Source organism: Mesoplodon densirostris, chromosome 6, assembly GCF_025265405.1.
Source record: "Mesoplodon densirostris isolate mMesDen1 chromosome 6, mMesDen1 primary haplotype, whole genome shotgun sequence".
Lineage (NCBI taxonomy): Eukaryota > Metazoa > Chordata > Mammalia > Artiodactyla > Ziphiidae > Mesoplodon > Mesoplodon densirostris.
Genome location: NC_082666.1, coordinates 111,389,707 through 111,410,022, shown reverse-complemented (window position 1 = coordinate 111,410,022; position 20,316 = coordinate 111,389,707). Strand labels below are relative to the sequence as shown.

Genomic DNA, 20,316 nt, shown 5'->3' with positions numbered 1-20,316 from the left:
GAGTCAGCACTTATGACAGGGACTCAGAGTCTTGCCCAGTGTTGCTGAAGCCCCGTAAGGAGCCTAGCGGTTTCTGACAGCATCCACACGCATCGAGATCACACCCTGCAGGATCGGGGTGAACCTTCCATCCCTGCCTGGCCCCATGGAGTTGAGCCCACAGGCCCCTTGGAGGCATATAGTTGAGGGCCACTGCTTGCCACTCCCAGAAAAGCTGGAGAGGGCCTGAGTCTACCAAGGACCCCACAGCGTGAATGCTGCATTGTCTGGTTGAGGGCTGGGTCTGAGCTTACCCACCCAGTGTCCCTACACGTGACCTCCCCACCACCGACCGGAGCACCACACACTCCCTCTGGCCTCACAGTTCCACTCTGGAACCCACCTGATGGAAAAGTATCCCAGAACAGAAAGGCTGTTGGCACCTATGTGGCAGCTGAAAATGTGACACCACCCAAGTGCCCCTGCTGGGGGCTTCCCAAGTGAATCAGAGGACAGATGGACTGCCCTGTGTGGCCTGTATCAAGATGTATTTGTTAGTGATGGAAACCATGACAAACGTGGCTTCAGGGTAGCACAGGCTCCTGAGGACCACCAGCTCTTCTTTGTCAGGCTCCACTCCTCATGGCCCCAACGTGGCTGCAGGGCCTCCAGGAAGCAGGAGAGTTCAGAGGGCAAACATCAGTGAGGTTCCTCAATGGCCAGAGATCACATCCCCAATCTCAGGAGGCTGGAAGTCAGATTTCAACTGGCCCAGGAGAGAAGTGGAGTCCAGCTGCCTCCCCTCGTTCAATGGAATGCAGCAGTAGTGACCCAGGGTGACTTCTGAGGCCCTGACAGGTAAGATTTGCACTCGGGACTCTCACTGTGGAATGCCATGGTGTAAGGAGGCCCAGGCCACTTGAGGCGGCCACCACCCCATGAGGTCTCGGCTGACACCTGGCAGCAACCCAGCCAGCCTTTGACATGACCCAGTGCGTGCCACCAGCTGCCCACAACCACATGGGAGAAGCCCCAGTGAGCACTGCCCAGTAGAGCCCGGCAAACCTGGAACCCCGAGCTGTCATAAGAAGGAACTATAGTTTTATGCTACTACACTGGAGGTTTTTGTTATGCAGGGATTGAAAATTGAGACCGTGATTTTTACCTTTGCTGTTTTTCAAAGTATTGTTTATTTCATACCCCTTACCATAACTTTACAGATAGTAGATGCAGCACCCCAGCTGGGTCCCTGCTTATAGATACAAAGCAGCCAGCTGTAATTGTTGAGAAACCTGCCGCCACCTTCCCACTCGGCTATGCAAAACTAGAAGTGCTTAAAATGTCCCCCAGTCTCTTCAAAGGAGCCTGACTAGAGGGAGGCTGCAGCTGGTTCTGTGAACCTCGGCGGTGGTTTCAAGGAAGCCGATCTATACAAACCACTACAGCTGGGCTCCCCTGGGACAGACACCCCCCCAAATAGGGTCCCCAGCTCAGTGCCCCGAGGGATCCCTAAACCCGGAAGCCGATTTCACTGACCAGTCTTGAGCTGGACACATGTTGAGATGCAGTAGCCGGCTGGTGGGGTCAGCCTGGCCCTCCCACTGTGGGCTCTGGTCTCCACCTTAGTCACCCCGGGACATAGGCTGCAGGCTGTCTGAGCATTCCCACAGTTGGCCTGGAGGCAGGCAGCATCTGCCCTGGGTTCACTGTATGCACCATCACCTGGGCACGTGGTGAGCTGGTGGGGCCACTGGGGGTCCAGGGGTCCTTGTCAATGCCTCGGGCCATGCTGGCCAGCTCTCTGGTCCCCTCGCCAAGGTCTCTGCAGGAAGAGGAGGTGTGAGCCTGGGGGCAGAGCGGGGGCCCCATGTAACCCCAACTCTGCCACCATGCTGGGTACCCAGGCCCTGATCTTCAGCAGGCCTGGGATAGACTGCTGCCCCTAGGTGAGGGCCCCCGTTTCCTCTTGCCTTGCACCCAGGGAGGCCCCTCCATCGGTGCCCCTTCCTGGGCCTCAGGCCCCTCACTCATACAAGGGGGATGACTCAAGGAGCATCACACCCACCTTCCAAGGGTGGGAAGGGGCTTCCTGAGGCTTTGTAGAGGAAGGGAGCTTATTCAGAGTGTGTGTGAACTATGTGCACCAGGATGCCCTAGGCAGAGAAGGGACACTGGGGCCCCAGGAACATTCTGGAGGACACCCTCACACTTGCCAGGCTCTCCTCTGAGTCTGGGACCATATCTTCAGTTCCCTAATGGCCTCCTCTAGCCTCCAAGCCACAAGCCCACCCATTCTCTAGGCTGAGCAAACCCTGGTCCTGCTCCCATCTCCCGCTTACACTGGACTTTGCTTCCTGAGGCTGCCTGGCTGCTTCCTCCCCTTAAGATGCTATCTGTCTCCTTCCCCTCCAGTATAGGCTCTCCTAATCTGTTCACCTCAGGCATCACTTCTTCCAGGAAGCCTTCCCAGATCTATGTTGCCACCCACACCTAGTTCTCAGAAAAGCTCTAGGCAGTAGTAGGAATTAAACTATCTGTTGGTTCAATGAATGTGTGAATGAATCAGTTAATTAGTGGAGAGGAAAGTCAACTTAGTGAGCAAGTCCATGGACTTTGGAGCCACAGAGCCTGAGTTCAAACCTAGCTTCATGCTTAGTAGTTATGTGATTCTAGACAAGTTTCTTAAAATGGGATAAAAATAGTGCCCACTCCTATGGTTAGAACAGGTAATATTTGGAAAAGCTAAGAACAGTGCCTGGCATAATGTGAGTGCTGGGAAGTGTTTATGAAATAAAAGTAAGGCCAAGGGGCAAACCTCACCTTACTAAAGATGGTTTCACCACCAATCAGTGGGAGAACTGGGGTATCTGGGCCTTGCCTAGGATGGTACATCCTGAGAGGCAGCAATTCCTTCCCCTATTCCATTGGGGTTTCCCAACTGAGACAGTGTGTCACAGGTCTATAATGGGGAGAGGGTGCCACAGGGCAGGGGGCAATGGAGAAAATTCAAAACCTGCCAAGGAAACACGACTATATGAAAAGGACGTGCACTAGCAAGACAACGCCAACGTAACCGAAACAAAAAGGAAAGTGCTTGCAGCCAACTGACAGGTAAGGGTCTCTTCCATAACGTACACAGAGCTTCCACTATTTATGAGAAGAAACATCAGCAGGAGATTCAGCAGAGCAAAGTGAAAGTGACTAAAACCAGCAATGCAACTGCTAAGCAAAGGTATGGAGAGAACACTCTTTCTCAATGTTAAAGAAATGCTGATGAAAGCCACCTACGTAACTCACCCCTGCTAAGTAAGTGACGGAAAACAAATCATTAACACTCAGTGACAGTGTAGGTGTAAAAATGGCTCAACTAGTGCCAGGTTCCTGGAGAAAGAATTTGGTAATAAAAATATTCGGACGACTTGGCCTAAACAGTCTGTTCCTAGGATTGCCCCAAAATGTCATCTCAAAGAAGAAAAACAGCTCTAAGCACAAGCATTTCCCCAAACCTGAGCACAGCAGTTGAAGTATCTGGAGCATAGCTCCAGGGGTCTCAGACCACCATGGCAACACAGTGACATGTCAAGTCAGGTGGAAAGGGCGCAAGGCGGCATTTCTGCCACGGCCATCATAACGTAGGCCTAATGTGTGTCAAAAGCTCAAGGGAAGGAGGTAGGAAACCAATTCCTTCCCACAGGCCTCGCCACTCCAGGAGTCAGCTAGGCCCGGTGCGTTGAGTGTGGACATGGGACCAGACAGACCCTCGCCACGCCTGCACAGGCCACCTCCTCCAGCGCCTCAGTTTCCTCACGTGCACACCAGGACCTAGAGCAGAATTAACAACAACGGCTGACACTCACTGAATCTGTACTCTGGGCCCGGTCAAGGCCATTGACTTATATCACCTCAACAGGGCCAGGAAGTGAGCCCTGCCATAATCCTCACTGTACAAGGGAGGAAAACGAGGCATGAGCAGTTGTCACACAGCGAGGCGTCAGGCCAGGGGCAAGCACTTGGTTCCCTGGGAGGTTCCTGTGGGGACAGGCTGAGGAAGTGAGCAGACTGCCTCTGCGACGCCAGGGCGGGGCAGAGAAAGCACTAAATGGGCCAGAACATCTGTGCAGAGAGGAGGCACTTGGAGAATAAAGCGCATGATCAGGACGCAGCACAACAGGGCTCCAACCAAGAAAGGACTGGGGCCCATAGGAAGCATGGGTCCAGATAATGCAAGGGAACGGTGACCCCTGAGGTTAGCAGATGGGGACAAGAGACCCGTTACACTATTCTCTCTGCTTCTGTGTATTTGTGAAATTTCCCCATAATAAAGTTTGAGAAAAGAATACCTATGAGTTCAGGGTGATACAAAGACAGCAAAACAAAATGAGAAGGAAAGGAAGGAAAAAACAGAACTCATTTTCATTCCTCATAGAGGGAATAACAGAATCGCAACAGAATTAAAATCATTATCCTGTAACCCCCAGGGCCACAACGGATTCTGGCTGTAGTATCCCTGGAGGCTAAGGCCACAGGTCAGACATCATGGGGGCAGCAGAGTGACCCTTAGCAGAGTCCCTTCTTCATCACTTAACAACGGACTCAACTCAGCCAAAAGCGCCCAGTCCTCGTGCCTGCAGGGGGACAGCCTGACCCATACCTGTGATTCACACCAGCACCGCCCATGGGGCACCCACATGAGAAACGCTGCCCGAGTGCAGTCCTGAGGGAATGTCAAGACAGTCCAGAACACGGTGTCTGTAGGAGACCACTGGCCTAGAGTCCGCAAAAGGCAATGCTGCCAAAGACAAATATCCTGCCCCATTTAAGGAGCCCAGAAACCGGGCAGCCCTGTGATCCTGGGGTCAGAGGGTGCTCACTCAAAGCTAGTAACAACCCTGGGAGATGTTCTATCTGCAGTCCGTGTTCAGCCAAGATTAGACTCCTTGAGTCAAAAAAAAAGTATGTAAGAAATGTCCTTGTATTGGTTCATAAAAAGTGTGTGTGTGTGTGTTTTTAAAGAGAGACAAGAAGAGATAGAAACAGAGAGACCGAGGAGCAGGGAGGGAGACGGGAGGAGAGAGCAAGTGGACAGGGCACTGTGGGTCCTGGTGAGGGGTAATACTCGTGTCCAGAAGCTTCCTTCTCTAGGCAAGGGGTGCCAAGATAGACACGGCGTGGAGGGCAGCTTTAGGCACTAGGGTGCAGGGTCAGGCACGGGTACTAGAAGGACCATCAGCCCCTGTGTCAGGGATGGGAGTTGAGGCCCTGGCGAGCCTGGGCTCGCAGCATGCTGGGGCCCCCCTGCCCTCACCACTGCCCCACCGCCCCTTTGCCCTGCCCATGCCCACGTGGTGAAGCTGTGGTTGTCGTGAGCCTGGATGGGCTGGATCCTGGACTCGCCACTGATGCTGCGTTTGTTGCTGGGGCCCTTGAGGCCGAGGCAGGCGGCCTGTACTGTCTCTAAGTCCTCGCCTCTCAGCTGGAACCACAGCTGGGCCTCCCTGGAGAGAGATGGGGGAAGGACATTCAGGTGCCTGTGTGCCTCTGCAAGGCCGATAGTATTTTAGGGCCATACAGTTCCTGAGCAATTACTCAGCTCTGCGGCTGTAGGGAGAAAGCAGTCATGGATGATGAGTAAATGTCAGGAAAACTATACTTACAAAGACAGGCGGTGGGAAGTTCTTGAGATGAATCAAGCTGATGGCGGCACAACACTGTGAATGTAACTAATGATCCTGAATTGTGCACTTAAAGATGATTAAAATGGTATCTTTTTTTTTTTTTTTTTTTTGCAGTACGCGGGCCTCTCACTGTTGTGGCCTCTCCCCTTGTGGAGCACAGGCTCCGGACGCGCAGGCTCAGCGGCCATGGCTCATGGGCCCAGCCGCTCCGCGGCATGTGGGATCTTCCCGGACCGGGTCACAAACCCATGTCCCCTGCATCAGCAGGCGGACGCTCAACCACTGCGCCACCAGGGAAGCCCAAAATGGTAACTTTTATATTGTAAATATTTTACCGCAATTTTAAAAATAGCAAAAAGAAAAGAAGGATAGGTTTCCGTGAAGAAAAGTAGAAGTGGGCCAGACTCCACCTATAGGCCCTAGTTAACCGTCGTGTAGTCAGCCCGTCACGTCCACACAGAGCAGAGCATATACTGCGTGTGTGCAGTCTGCAGAATGAGGCAACCCCCTGTGTACCTGTCACCTGTCTTGTGGAAGACCAAGCGAGTGAGCCACGTGCCCTCCACGGCTTCAATGCTCTGTGAACAGCAAGATGCCAAGATCCCAGCAGCCCTGCTCCCTGACATGCCCAAGAGTCTCGGAGTGACTTGCAGGTGCCCCGCGGCAGTGCCAGGTCACTGTACCTGTTGGATCGCCGCTGCTCACTCCTCTTCACACACTTCATGAGGCAGCAGGTGAGGAAGGCCATGGACATGAGCATGATGATGGCACAGCTGACGATGGAGGAGATCACGGCCACCTTGAAGCCGAAGGTTTCATAGGGAGGCACAGCTGCGAGTGAGACAAGTCCAGCTCTTGGGCCCAGCCTGCCCTCAGGGAGCCCTGTTCCATGGGGGAGGCAGGGAGGCGCTGGCAGCTGAGGTGAAGGTCTGTGCAAATTGTTGTAGGGAGTGGGGCTCTCAGGCAAGATTGCCCCCCAGGAAGGGGGTGTTTGAGCAGGGTTTTGGAGGGTGTGTAGGAGTTTTTGGTGGTGCACTGGGGGAAGCTCTGACAGGGAGTTCAGTGATGATAGACCCCTTGGCTCCCACCCACTGCAGACGGGGCCCCCGAGACCAGAGGACAGCAGACAACACACAGTCTATTTTCACAATGCCTCAAGTGGGTAAAACCCTACGGGGGCCTAGGTGCTTTCTTGGGTCACTTTCCAGGAAGGTGCAAAAGCAAGAAAAATGCCAGTGTTTGGGGTCAAAGGGCCTTTGGCACATTATCAGCTGTGTGACCAAGAACTAGCTATGTACCAAGAACTACTTCTATCAGGTTCTAAATGATGTTCTTGGGAATCAAGGCCCAGGATTCTAATTTGAACAACACTGCATACTCTCCCCTGTAGTGGACACTGATCACGCTCCCCAGTCCCTAGTCCCCCAGCCCTAGCTGGACACTGGCCATCCAGACTGAAGACTACATCTCACAGCTTCCCTTGCAGCTACATGTGGCCACATGACCATATTCTGGCCAGTGGTGAACAGGGTGGAGGGGTGTGGGGCAACTTCTAAGAGCCTTCCTTGCCCTGCAACTAATCCTGTAACAACTGCCTGGATCATGCAGTTGAGATCATGCCTAACAGAGCCATAACGTGGAAAGGACTTGGGTCCCCACCATGGGGTGCCATACAAGCCTAGGACTGCCCATCCTGAGGGCCATGGCCAAAAAAAAGCTCTCATAGCCCCCATTATTTTGGTAACCCCCATTATCTTGGGTTTTCTATCACTCGGAGTCTAATCCTAACAGACACTCTCCTCAGAGATTCAACCACCACATGAGTATCTTAAAGGCTCTGAGAATTCCTGCAGCCTATTAACCCAGGCTTTTCCAAATTATATTGACTATAGAGCCCTTTTCAATGCACAGTACACATTAACACAATAGATGTATCTTCACTTTGGAAAATGCTGTGCTAGGTATTATCCTTTAACACCCCGTATAACAAATACAACTAGAAAACCATCTCCTCCCCCAGACTGGGGCCCCACGGCCAAGCAATCCTATTCCCCAGTTCTAGGATTCTTGGCACACGAAACATCCTATTAATGTTTGCTGCATGTGTGTATGAAAGAACGTAGTTTTCTGCTTAACAGATGAGGTACTCGCTCAGACAGCACAAGTAACCTCTTGGAGATGACAGGCCAAGTCAGTGGCAGAGCTAGAATTTGGAGCAGCTGCTAGGACTTGAGTCTACACTGCTGACACGGAGCCCCAAGGGACCACCAGCACTGGGAACAGGACCCTACTCAGAGGCCCAGGGAACTTTCTCTGTGGACAACCACACCATCCATGGGACAAAATCAGCAACCCCCCCACCAGGGGTCGCTGCTGAGCTGGGTGCAGCTCACAGGGAATGAATGGGCCTCACTCTTGCACATGGGGGCCTCTGAAGACCACTCAGCAATGCTCCCCTTCCAGACACAGGTGAGGAGGCCAGACCCCACCATCTGGTGGCCCGAGGGGCAGTGGAACACGATGACAGTCCCCACAGAAGTACCGTCCCCACGAAGTACTTGGAAGGTGCCCTGCAGGGGTGGCTTCACTTGCACACACATGCCTAGGAGAGAAGGGAGGAGAGACAGTGAGGACCTCACCCTGGAGGGCAGGGGCTTGGCAGGAGCCCTCACCTGGGACAGGCATCATTGACCCAATGACCACACGATGCTCTGGAGAAGGTCACACAGCCACCCAGACAATTGGAAGTGGTGTCCGTGTGACTAGTGGCTTGGGAACAAAAGTGGAGCTAATCCCTACAATTAAGTGAAATCTAGATGCTCTGAAGACCATGGTGTTGATAAAAGAAACACACATTTAAAGACAATAAAAGCGAAAGGACAATTATTACCCAAGTGTAGCTCAAAAGGCAGAATCAAGGGGGAAAAAAAGGAGAGAGATCAACGGATGTGATTTCATTAAACGTAAAAAACAAAAACTTTTGTTACTCCCTAATAACTGAAAAACAAACAAACTCAGATGAAAAACTTAGGAAAAGGTATTTGGAAAACATAGGGCAAAGGTTCAACACCCTTGATTTATAAAGAGATCTTACACGTCAATAAAAGCTGAACATCCAAGTAAAGCAGAATGGACTGGTGTGCAAATCACGAGATACAAGTAGCCAACAGACATGAGAAAATGCATGCCCTCGTAGTAACTGAAGAAACACTAATTCAAATGAGAGCTAATCTTTCACTCCTCCACTTGGCAAAAAAAAAAAAAAAGAAACCATGTGTGAAGTTAGCAAGGGCCTGGGATCCACTCCACTCAGACTTGCTGGTGGGGGCACAGATCCAAACCTTTCTGGACAGAGTCTGGTAAAGTGTATTAAGAGCTTTATGTTGTGTATACATCTGAGAATTTAGCCAAAGTAGTTATGTATCTGCTGCCAGGATTTCTATACCAGGATGTTTGTCTACACCCACATCTCCAGCTGTGGGGATCAGTACAGTTAATCAAAGTACATCTGACATGAATGCCAGCAATGCTATCCTAAAGTGTTACAATGATATCCTTATACAAGGACACAGAGAGGCACTCTGGATAAAGTGGCAATCACAAGCATTTTTATAAAATTGTAACAATGCCAACAGCTGGCACATAGAATTTACTGTGCTGGACGCTGTTCCAAACGCTTTACGTGCATTAACTCATCAATCCACAAAATACCTCCCCACTTGACAGGAAAGCAAACTGAGGTACAGGGTGGTTTAATCATTTCCTGAAGCCACACAGCTCCTTTGTTGTAGGGTAGAGATGTGGAACCACACAAGGAGGCTCTGGGCCTACCTTCTCAACACACACGTGTGACAGATACATCACGTGTCCCTTGTGTCTGGCTTCCCTTGCTTAGCACAATGACGGGAGAGGTGCCGTGCTGCGTGTGTTGGCAGCTGTCCATATTTACGGTGAAGCAGAGTCCTGTTGTATGGATGCCCTTGTTTGCTTCCCTGTTCCTGCTGATGGGTGTGTGAGTTGTTTCCGGTGTTCAAGAATACGGAATGAAGCTGCTACCGAGGTTCTGGAGCACACCTTCTGGTGCCTGAACGCAAGAGGCTCTTCCTTCTGCTTTTCTGGAACTTTCTGATTTTGAGCACTGTATACTACTAGTGTATAAAGCAGTTAGTCTCAGACTAAAAGGGAGACGGACCAGAGGCAGCGTCTGTGTCCAACCCCCTCCACACATCCGAGGCCTAGGTGGGAGCAGTGGTGGGGATTCGGACAGAGGCTGGCACTGCCCAGGCTGAGGACATTATTCCACACCAACCCAGGACAACCCTTCCCCTGTCCTCCACGGGATACCTCCAGCTAGGACTGTCCCCTGGGCACCAGGCACAGATGTCCGAAAGCCCGCTCGGCCTGCCACATCCAGCCAAGCTCCTGCACTGGCCAACCTGCTCACCACTTGGCCTGCCCCATTCTAACTTTGATGTTAGCCACTATGCCCTCCATCCTTTACTTGCTCCAGCCCCCAAACTTGGAACCTACCCGGACTCTTTTTCTCAATCCACAACCAATTCACCAGCAAACTTTGTGGGCTCTGTTTTCAAAATATATACCCAGAATATCTGTAGTGGGCTGGAGAGTCCTCCAAAATCCACATCCACCTGGAAGCACCCATGAGGGGGGATCCACTGTGGAATGCATGGTACCCCATTTCACATAGGCTGTGGGGACAGAGGACACCCGGAACTGCCCAAGGGCAGCAGCTGTCACTCAGGAGGGCCACACACATGCACTCACACACCCCGTGATAGTGCTTCACATGTCTGTGCACAACCAGCCCTGTCCAGAGGGGAAACTGAGGCTCAGTGAGGTCAAGCCACCCCTTGCATGGCCCCATTGGCCCTACCCCACGTAGGGTGAGGGTGTTAACAGGGCAGTGGCAGAGCCAGGCTTCAGCCTCAGTCTTGCATTCTGCCCTTGGAGGCTAAGGCTCCTTGACCCCGCTGTGGGCAGTGACAGTGAGGGACAGCGTTTGGCTGAGATTGGCCAAGCTCCCCCTAGCTCTGCCCTACCAAGAACCTGGGGGGTGCCTCACCAGGCTGAAATGCTGGGGGGAGGAGTGTGAGCCTGGGCGGATCCTTGTGGTTTGTGTACCTAGCAGGGAGGGGGGGCTGACATTCGAACAGCACAAACAACACTGGGCACCTAATGGATACTTCACTGTATTTCAGCCATATGAGGAAGACCATCCATCTCCATCTTACAGATGGGGAAACTGAAGCACAGCAAGGCTGGATGACACGCTGATGGTGGTAGGGGTGGAAGTGTGCTGGGCCACGGCTGCCATGTAAACTGCACATCTGGGGGGATTCAGGCTTCCCTGTCTGCAGATGTCCATCATGAGTGTCACACTAACAACGGCAATGCAGGCCCGATAGAAACATCTGGTCAAGAAGGACCCCAATTCCTGACCTCACGCAGCACTCAATCATCTGCAGAGGACAGCAGGGAAGAACTTGTTATTATCGTCATTTTAACATGAGCAACCAAGCCTGGAGTGGTGGCTGACCTGCTCAACACCCACAGATAGAGAGGGCACCCACAGACAGGACTGACGCAGAGCTTAAGATTCCTAATTAACAGAGAACAAGGGAGTGTGGGTATTTGCAACATACATGTAACAGAGCATCTTTCCTATATAAACAGCACTTACATAAGACATGACAAAAATCACAACACAAAAAAATGGTTAAGTTAGAAAAGAAAAATATGGAAATAGCCCTAAACCAGGGGGCAGAGCAATTAATTAAGAAAATTAAACAGCATCCACATCAGAAAGGAAGCAGCAAAACTTCTCTATTAAATGACATGATCCTGTATCGAGAAAATCCCTAGGAATCTGCTAAAAATCTACCGGAACTAATAAATGAGTGCAGCGAGTTTGCAGGATACAAGGTCAACACACAAAACTCCATTGTATTTCAGTACAGTGGCAATGAGCAAACTAAAAATGCAATTAATAAGACAATTCCATTTACAAGAGCATCAAAAAGAATAAATTACTTAGGAGTAAATTTAACAAAAGAAGTACAAAACTTAAACTCTGAAAACTACAAAGCATTGTTGAGAGAAATTAAAGAAGACCTAAATGAATGAAAACACATCACATACTCATGGGTCAGAAGACTTAACATGGTTTAAGATGGCAACGCTACTCTGCTCACCTACAGATTCAACATGACCCCTATCAGATCCTAGCTGCTACCTTTGAAGAAATTTACAAGCTGATCCTACAGTTCATAAGGAAATGCAAAAAAGACCTAGAATAGCCGAAACAACAATCTTGAGAAAGAAGAACAAAGTCGGAGGACTCGTACTTCCTTATTTCAAATCCTACCACAAAGCTACAGTGATGACAACAGAGCGGCACTGGCATAAAGAGAGACATATAGTCCAATGCAAGGCTTTAGACTCCAGAAATAAACTCATATTTACAATCAATTGATTTTCCACAAGGGTGCCAAGACAACTGAATGGGAAGAGAATAGTTTTTCAACAATTGGTGCCAGGAAAACAATACTTACATGCAAAAGAAGAAAGTTGGAGCTCTCCTTACATCATATACAAAAATTAACTTAAAATGAGTCAAAGACCTCAGTATAACAGATAAAACTATAAAAAAAACTCTTAGAAGAAAACATAGAGGTAAATCTTCCTGACCTTGGATTAGGCAATGGTTTCTCAATGATACCAAAAGACAAACAACAAAAGAAATAGATAGGGCTTCCCTGGTGGTGCAGTGGTTGAGAATCTGCCTGCCAATGCAGGGGACACGGGTTCGAGCCCTGGTCTGGGAAGATCCCACATGCCGCGGAGCAACTGGGCCCGTGAGCCACAACTACTGAGCCTGCGCATCTGGAGCCTGTGCTCCGCAACAAGAGAGGCCGCGATAGTGAGAGGCCAGCGCACTGCGACGAAGAGTGGCCCCTGCTCACCGCAACTACAGAAAGCCCTCACACAGAAACGAAGACCCAACACAGCAAAGATAAATAAATAAATAAATAAAATTAAAAAAAAAAAAAAGAAATAGATAAACTGGACTCCATTAAAATGAAAAAATTTGTGCTTCAAAGGATACTATCAAGAAAGTGAAAAGACAACCTATAGAGTGGGAGGAAATATCTACAAATCATCTATCTGATAAGGGACTGTATTTAGAATGTATAAATTATTATACTGAATTATAAAAAGACAACCCAATTTATAAATGGGCAAAAGATATGAACAGACATTTCTCTAAAGGTATACCAATGGCCACCAATAAGCACATGAAAAGATGCTCAACGTCATTAGCTTCAGGAAAATGCAAATTAAATCCACAGGGAGGTACTTGTTCACATCCACCATGAAAAAGACACATTAAAAAAAAAAAGATGCCCCTCCTAGCAATATACCCAAGGGAAAGAAAACACATCTACATGAAAACTTGTATACAAATGTTCACAGCAGCAGTATTCATAATAGCCAAAAAGCAGAACCCACCTAAATGTCCATCAACTGATAAATGGATAAATAAGATATGGTCCACCCATACAATGGAATATTTCGGGAAATAAAAAGCAGCGAAGAACTGACATGCTACATGGATGAACCTTCAAAACACTATGCTCAGTGAATGAAGCCAGTTACCAAAAAACCACATATTGTATGATTCCATTCATATGAAATGTCTACAATAGGCAAAGCCATAGAGACAGAAAGCAGATCAGTGGTTGTCTGGGGCCAGGGAGAGGGGGAGTCGGGAGGTGACCTTTAAGGGTCTAAGAGATGCAGGGCTTCCTTTTGGGGTGATGAAAATGTCCTAAAATTGAGTGTGGTGATGGTTGCACATATCTGTGAATATACTAAAAGCCATCAAATTGTACACTTTAAATGTACAATTTAAATGTGTGAATTGTATTGCACATGAATTATACCTCAATAAAGCTGTTAAAAAATTCAGGGGACATATTTATTTCAATTAAGGAAATGCAGATTTGAAACCTAAGTTATTACTTTTGGCTTCTTAGCTTGGTCAAGGTCACAAAGACCAGCCCACCAGGTTGGTGAGGGTGTGGGGGAAGGGTTGCATAACCCTTGGGGCAGAGGGCACAGCAGGGAGGACCTGAGAGGCTGTCCTGCCCTGTAGCAGAGGACAGGCAGGTGCTTGCAGGCAGGAAGGGGTGGGGAGCCTGAGCTGGGAGCCCCAGGGAGACAGGACAAGGAGGACACAGCACCCACCCTGAGCCTCCAATCGGACATTCCCCGATTACCCTCACTGGCCTTGGGTCCCCCAGTACTCAGTAGTACAGAGCGATGCCAACTTTGATTCCAGAGTATAGGCCCTTAATTAATCACCACGCTTTGTCTCCACAGGTGCCAAAGCAGGAATGAGTGAATGCATGAATGAATGAATGAACAAACTAACAGTTGAAAGCTGTGATCAACACTCCCCCAGGAAGAACCTCTTCTTTTTCAGGATCCATGGACTTGGACACGTGCTGTTCATCCAGCCAGGGAAGCGGACTGGGGTTTTGGAACTGGGTAGACACAGCAGGGCAGCCACAGGCCAGCCACGTGGCCCCTTCCCCAGGGTCACCAGGCAACCAACACTTCCCAGTCCCCAATTTAGAGCTGCTACTTCTCCATTCTTCCATGGCTAAGCATCTTCTTTCTCCCGAGCCCCATATGGCCCTCAGAGAAGGGAGGCCCCTGTTGGGGGGTCAGCAAGGGTGAGAGCTTTGTGGACACTTGTCTGCCCAGCACCTGCACCAGCGCCTGGCGAATGAAAGGAGGAAGGGATAAACTTGTATTCATCTTTTAAAGATGCAACTAGCACTTTATCAAAAAAGTAAGATGCCTTGACGGAGGGACAAAGAGATGGCAAAAGGTATGATGAAGCAGGCCTACTGAAAATTATGGGTAGGATAGAGCTGGGGGGGTGTGGTTATAAATTCTTTCAACTCTGTGGTATGTTTGAAAAAATTTTAAATGTGGGGAGAATGCCTCAAGCATCACTGCTGACTGCCTGATATGCCCCAGCTGGCCTGCCAAGCCATGGGGGGTGGCTGTCCGGCTCCCTAACCAGAGCACAGCCCAGACCCTGCATTACCTAATGGCCCTGGCATGGAGAGTCACAGACAGGAGAAAAAGCTCCAGAAACAGAGGCAGCAGGATGGTTCTGCAGCCAAACGTGTGTGGGTGTAAACCACACTTAACCAGTTGGGTGACCAGGTCACCAATCTGGTCCTCTGACCCACCTGTAAACGCTGCAGAGGGCAGGACAGGGGCTGACTGAGATGACGTGCAGCTCCAGCCCCAGCGAGGAAACCACCACTGTCGTAGGGAAAGGGCTCGCCTGTCAACAGCCACATCCTGTGCTGCTGCTGGGTTCCGCTATGGTTAAGGGTGCCCATCATGACACAGCACTGCAGGCTATTTCACCACCCAAGGGGGGTCACATATCTTAAAAGACAGAACTAACCCCTCACCCCAAGGGGCCCAGAGCCTGCCCTGTCTCCTGGAGCCTCATCAAGGTGGGAGGGTGAGAGGTGAAGCCACAGAAAGGAAACAAGCCTGACCTGCAGATGCCTGCACGGTGTGCATCAAACTGAAGACTTAAGGGAAAGGTACAAGAACATTTGAAGCACAGGCCCAACGAAAATGCCGCTGCCCCATAACTATGCACGCTGCATGGCTGGGGACAGGAGGGGCCTCTGAGAGACTCGGAATGGAGGGCTTTAAATGCAGTCATGGCCGCTCTCCCCAGGCCTCGTACTCTGCATTTCCAGCCAGCCAATACAGGGGTCTCACGCCCATCAGAGGCAGGGAGCCCCTGCTCCTAGCATAAGTGTATTGTTTGAACGGTTCTTCTTTTAAAAATGAAAATGAAAGGTCAGAGGAAATAACTCTGGTAAGGAAGGGTAGAGGGAGGCTGAGCCTTGCCCATGGCCCCCTCCTTGCAGTGACCTTCCCCTACCTGGGAGGCAAGGAGCTCAACCCCCAGTAATCCAAGAGCCCAACCAGGCTCAGAGGAGAAGGCAGAGAAGCCAAGTGGGCCTGGTCTGCTAGGACCCCAAACCCCCCCCAGCCCCTCTCCACCAGGTCTGATTCTGCTCCACCACCTCTAGCCTCAGGTCCTGGACCTGGTCCTTGCCTTGCTCAGACTCACCTTCCCAACCTGCAAAATAGGGTGACCTGCCCCCCCGGGGTGACAGGAGTGGGACCACCTGGTGGAGACCTTAAACCTGTGCCTGGGAGCTCAGGGACGTCCCCTAGGAGGAGGCTCAATACCTCATCCTACCCCCCACCCCAAGTCCACAGCACCCAGGATACCTGCACCTGCCACCCCTACCCGCTACCCGCCAGACTCCAACAGGATGGCCTGCATCCCTTCTCTGGGCCTGGAAGGCCAGCAAACACTTTGGGCTGGGCCCATTTTCCAGGTGAGGAAACTGAGGCCCACAGACTTTTGAAGGCTCCACGTGTACACTGGCAGGGCCCCCACCAGACCTTTCTACAGGACTTGTGACACGTACCCCAGATGGGGCAGGAAGGTGGCACAGCATCAAGGGACTACAAGGGCTTCAGTCTACCCATCTTCTAAGGATATTCCATGAAACCACCAGCTGGCTCCAGAGACCACATCCCCTAACCACTGCAAACCCAGCCTCTGCTCACACTCCTCACTGCACCCTCCACAGCCTGGAGACCCCTGGACCCCCTAGCTGGGCCCCCAACAGTCCCTCCCCACACTTGGTGTCTAAGAGGCGAATCCCACCTCCTCCATCCCCTGCTGAAAACCCTCACAGACACCGAGTTACCCCTGTATACCTTTCCTAGGACTGGTCCCGGAAGGGGACCACCCCCAGCTATCCTATCCTGTTTCCTGGCCCCGTCCACTTGCGGCCCCCCTCAGACACTGGATGCTACACTTCCCCAGCCTTCCTTTGGCTGGACCCCTGCACCCCTCAACCTTTGGTGCATTTTTTTCTCTGCACCCCACATGACACTATCTGTTTTACTACGTACAAATAAATCTCAGAGGAGAGGAAAAACAACAGAAAAAGCAAAGGGAATGGATTTGATGCAAGCAAGATACAAACCAAAAGCAAACCCTATAGGCTCACTGGACAGTAGAGAGGCAGACCTGCCCATCAGGTGTTCGCCCGACACTCCCAGCTCACTCCCCAGCCCCAGGCAATGCTCTCTCCCACCCCCTAACACACAGGGGGTGCATGGCCTGACCTAGACAGCCTGTCCTCCCAGCCCATGCCTCCCCCAGCCTGCCTGGCCAGTGGGGGTGAGAACAATCCTTGCTTGTTAATCTTTTATCTGGAACCTTGGACCACAGGACCATCCCTCCCATCCTCCTTTCTGGAGCCGACATGGCCCCCAAACCCTGACCTCACCCGCTGAGACCAGGTAAATAAGTTACCTTTTATGCTGGCTGTGACTGTGGACAATAGGTACAGTGGGAGATGGGGGGAAGCAGGCCACTGGACCAGCCCACTATGGGCCTGGGTCCCTGCGGGACTGGAAGGTTGCTTCTGAGTCTGAGTTCTGAGTCTCAGTTTTCCCAAGTGGAAAGAGGAACCCTCAGGAGGAATTTCTCAAAGAGAAATTAAAAGAGTCATGTGTACAGAGGTAATCTATGGAGAGTGGGACCCCCCAAGACCCCAGCAGTGGGGACAGCCACATGCAGGAGGCCCATGCCCTGGTCGTGTGTCCTGAGGCAGGTGCAGGGTTCAGAGCTACTGCAAGCCTGGCCCTTGGCTATGGCCCAGACCCGGGTCTCCCAGGCACTTCCCTGACAGCAGGTCAGCTCACACACCCGGAATATATATTCTCCTCCAGAACATAACCAGGTAAATTCCAAACCAGGAAGAGCGCACTTCCCCATCCCCCCAAATCTCTCAGGGGAGAACATCGAGGCTCCAGGGAGCCTTGTTCATCCAGCAGCTCTGCCTGTACCATGGTGGGAGGCCAGAGCTGGGCCTTAGGGGCACATAAGCCACATTTAGATTCCCACCTACTCCCTCTGGGCTTTGGTCTCCTCCATGAAATGGGCCCAGGGCTGGCCCAGTGGCTGGGCGGCAGGAGTGAAGCGAAGAGGATGTCCACAGAGCATGTCCTCACCCACCCAGCAGTCCTCCTGCTGCCCGCTTTCAGGGGCATGGGGGAGGGTCACCTCTGGCCACTGGTCTTCCTCTGGCAGGGCCGTGTTCCTGGGCAATCTCCTCCATCAGGGAGTGCTGGAGCTCCCCTGGGAACAGGGCCAGGGACAGGCCAGGGGCCTAAGAGCAGTGGGAGGATGGCCTCCCCGTCAGCCATTCAGAACAAGGCCATAAAGATTTAAGGCCTTGCTCTGAGACGGCCTTCCCCCACTTGCCTCTCCCCGGTCATCGTGCATGGGAGATGAGGGGAGAATCTTAGGACTCTGTGTCTGACTGGACTCTCACACCTCCTCCAGGAAAAGCAGAATAATGTGCCCATTGTACAGATTGCAGGAAAAACACCCATCCCATTGCTGTGTTTTACACAGTGCCAAACTGTCTCTAGAGACCCCCACACCCATCACTTCACTGCCCCACAAAGGAGAGGTGGGTGCACATTTCAGAGCCCAAGAGACTGGGGCCATGGGGCAGAGTAGTGGATGAGTCAGGACAGCAGCATTACCTTGGAGCAGAGCCATGCAAGGGTGGGTGCACTGGGCCCTCCCTGGCTCCCCCTGGCCTGTCCATAAGCCTGGGGCAGGTATACAGGGCCCACCGCTTAGCACATGGAGAAAATGAGGCACAGAGATAAAGAGACGCACCGCAGGTCGTTGTGTGTGTTGGGGGGTCCAACCCTAAATTCCTGGGAAGGACTCACAGGCTGGGACCCACAGGGCTCCCATCTGGGAGGAGGCTGAGCAGCAGCCGGTCAGAAGCAGGGCTGGGGCCAGGCCTGGCAGGCCAGAGGGCAGGAACTGGATTCTGAGACCCTCTTTCCCCCAGGAGAGTCCTCTGCAAACAGCCTTTTGTATGTAGTCAGGGCCTCCCCTTCCCTGTCCTTGGCTGACCTTGGGCAAGTCCCTCCGCCTCACAGTGGACACTCACCTCCCCAGGCAGTGCTGCACAACTTGCACATACATTGTCCTCTTCACACACCGGGCAAAACACCAAATTCAGGACTGGGCATCAGGCTGCCCGAGGGAGTCAAAGAAAATAAACCGACCCCACCACACCAGGGGCAGTATCAGGTCTTAGCTTCCACACCACCAAGCCACATGCCTCTGCTTTGTGACTTACTTCCCTGGGCCTGTTTCCCCATCTGAGAGGAAGCCAGCATTCCCCCCAAGGTGGCAGGTGTCACTGTTTTAAGCATGACTGGCTGCATCCCGGGTGTGTGTGTGTGGGTGTGTGAGACCTGTGCCAGCCTGCTCTTTCAGGCCCAGCTTCCACTTGTGCAATTCAGCGCCTGGCCTGGGGCACAGATGTGCAAACACCCTCAGGTTTAAGGGGGAGCGGGCAGTGTGCCCTAAAGTAAACCTCCAGGAACATCTGCGGCTCAAGGTCCGGCTTTATCTTTGTTTCTAAAAGGGTTAGATTTTAGACGCATTCGTGGAGCAAGGCCGACATTCGAGTCCGGGGCTTCAGCTGCAATCCCCCTATCCGAGCAAGGCAGGAAGGTGAACCCCCTACAAAACAATCTCGAAATCAAACATTGAAGATAACATCCAGCCAGCCCACCCCTCCTTCCGGAGACCCCGGAGCCTCACCCGCAGGCTCGGCTGCAGCGGGACCTTGAGCAGTCACTCCCCTCTCCCAGGTTCAGTTTCCCCGCCTGTGAAGTGGGGCTGGGGAGCTAGCTGAGCATCCAGAACACCTCCCTTAGGTGAGGCCAGTTTCGATTTCCCCGCGTCCGTCACGCCGACATCCCCCGCACTGAGGCGGCCCCCATTGGGAGAAGGCGCGCACCTGGGTTGGCGGGCACCTGGACGCCGCCGCCTGGTTTCTGGCCGCTTGCCGCGGGCTTCGGCTCCGCTGGGGCGCCTGCTGGGCGGACGGAGAGCGTCGGGGAGGTTTGTCCTCCGACTTTGCGCCTCACCGCGGCAGTGCCGCACCCACCGCCCCCGCGCAGGGCTGTGCACCCCGCGCCTCAGCTTCCCCGTCTGAGAAATGGGCGCAGAGCCCCGCTCGAGGTCTGCGACCTCGGCCCTCACCTGTCCAGTTCCCCGGGGCGGGCGTAGCGTCCCCCATGCGCCCCCCGGGCCTCGCCCTGCGGCTGAGGGTCGTGGCCTCCTCGCACATCCCTGCGCGCTCCGCGGCGTTCGGCCAGACTGCCGCGCAGGGGCCAGCGGGGGCGGGGCCGCCTGGTCACGCCCATCCAGGGTTGAGGGCGGGGCCGACCCCGCAGGAACCCAAATCCCCAAGGGGGCGAAGCCAGCAGAGCGGGAAGTCTCGCTTCAGGGCTTTGCGGAGGTGTTGACCTCTGCCCCTGCGCCTCCGACCACCAGGGCCCCCCACAGACCATGTGTTCTCGGTGAGTAGCACATGTGAACCCCATCTGCGTCACTGTGGGTCAGACCCTCTGTGGTGGGTGTTGATATTGTAGGTCCTCAGTGAGTCGTGGGGTCAGGATTCAGACCTCC

At 52.3% G+C, this 20,316-nt stretch overlaps 1 protein-coding gene across 1 annotated transcript; it reads right to left on the bottom strand.

Moving 5' to 3' along the window:
• Positions 1 to 1,605: 1,605 nt before the first annotated feature.
• On the bottom strand, positions 1,606 to 19,975 carry SUSD3 (sushi domain containing 3). The gene is made up of 5 exons (XM_060102271.1): positions 19,888 to 19,975; positions 8,068 to 8,256; positions 6,338 to 6,485; positions 5,322 to 5,474; positions 1,606 to 1,801 (listed from the first exon to the last, which is right to left on the bottom strand). Exons 1-5 carry the CDS (start codon positions 19,973 to 19,975, stop codon positions 1,606 to 1,608), a joined length of 774 nt encoding a protein of 257 aa, XP_059958254.1.
• Between the last annotated feature and the right edge of the window lie 341 nt (positions 19,976 to 20,316).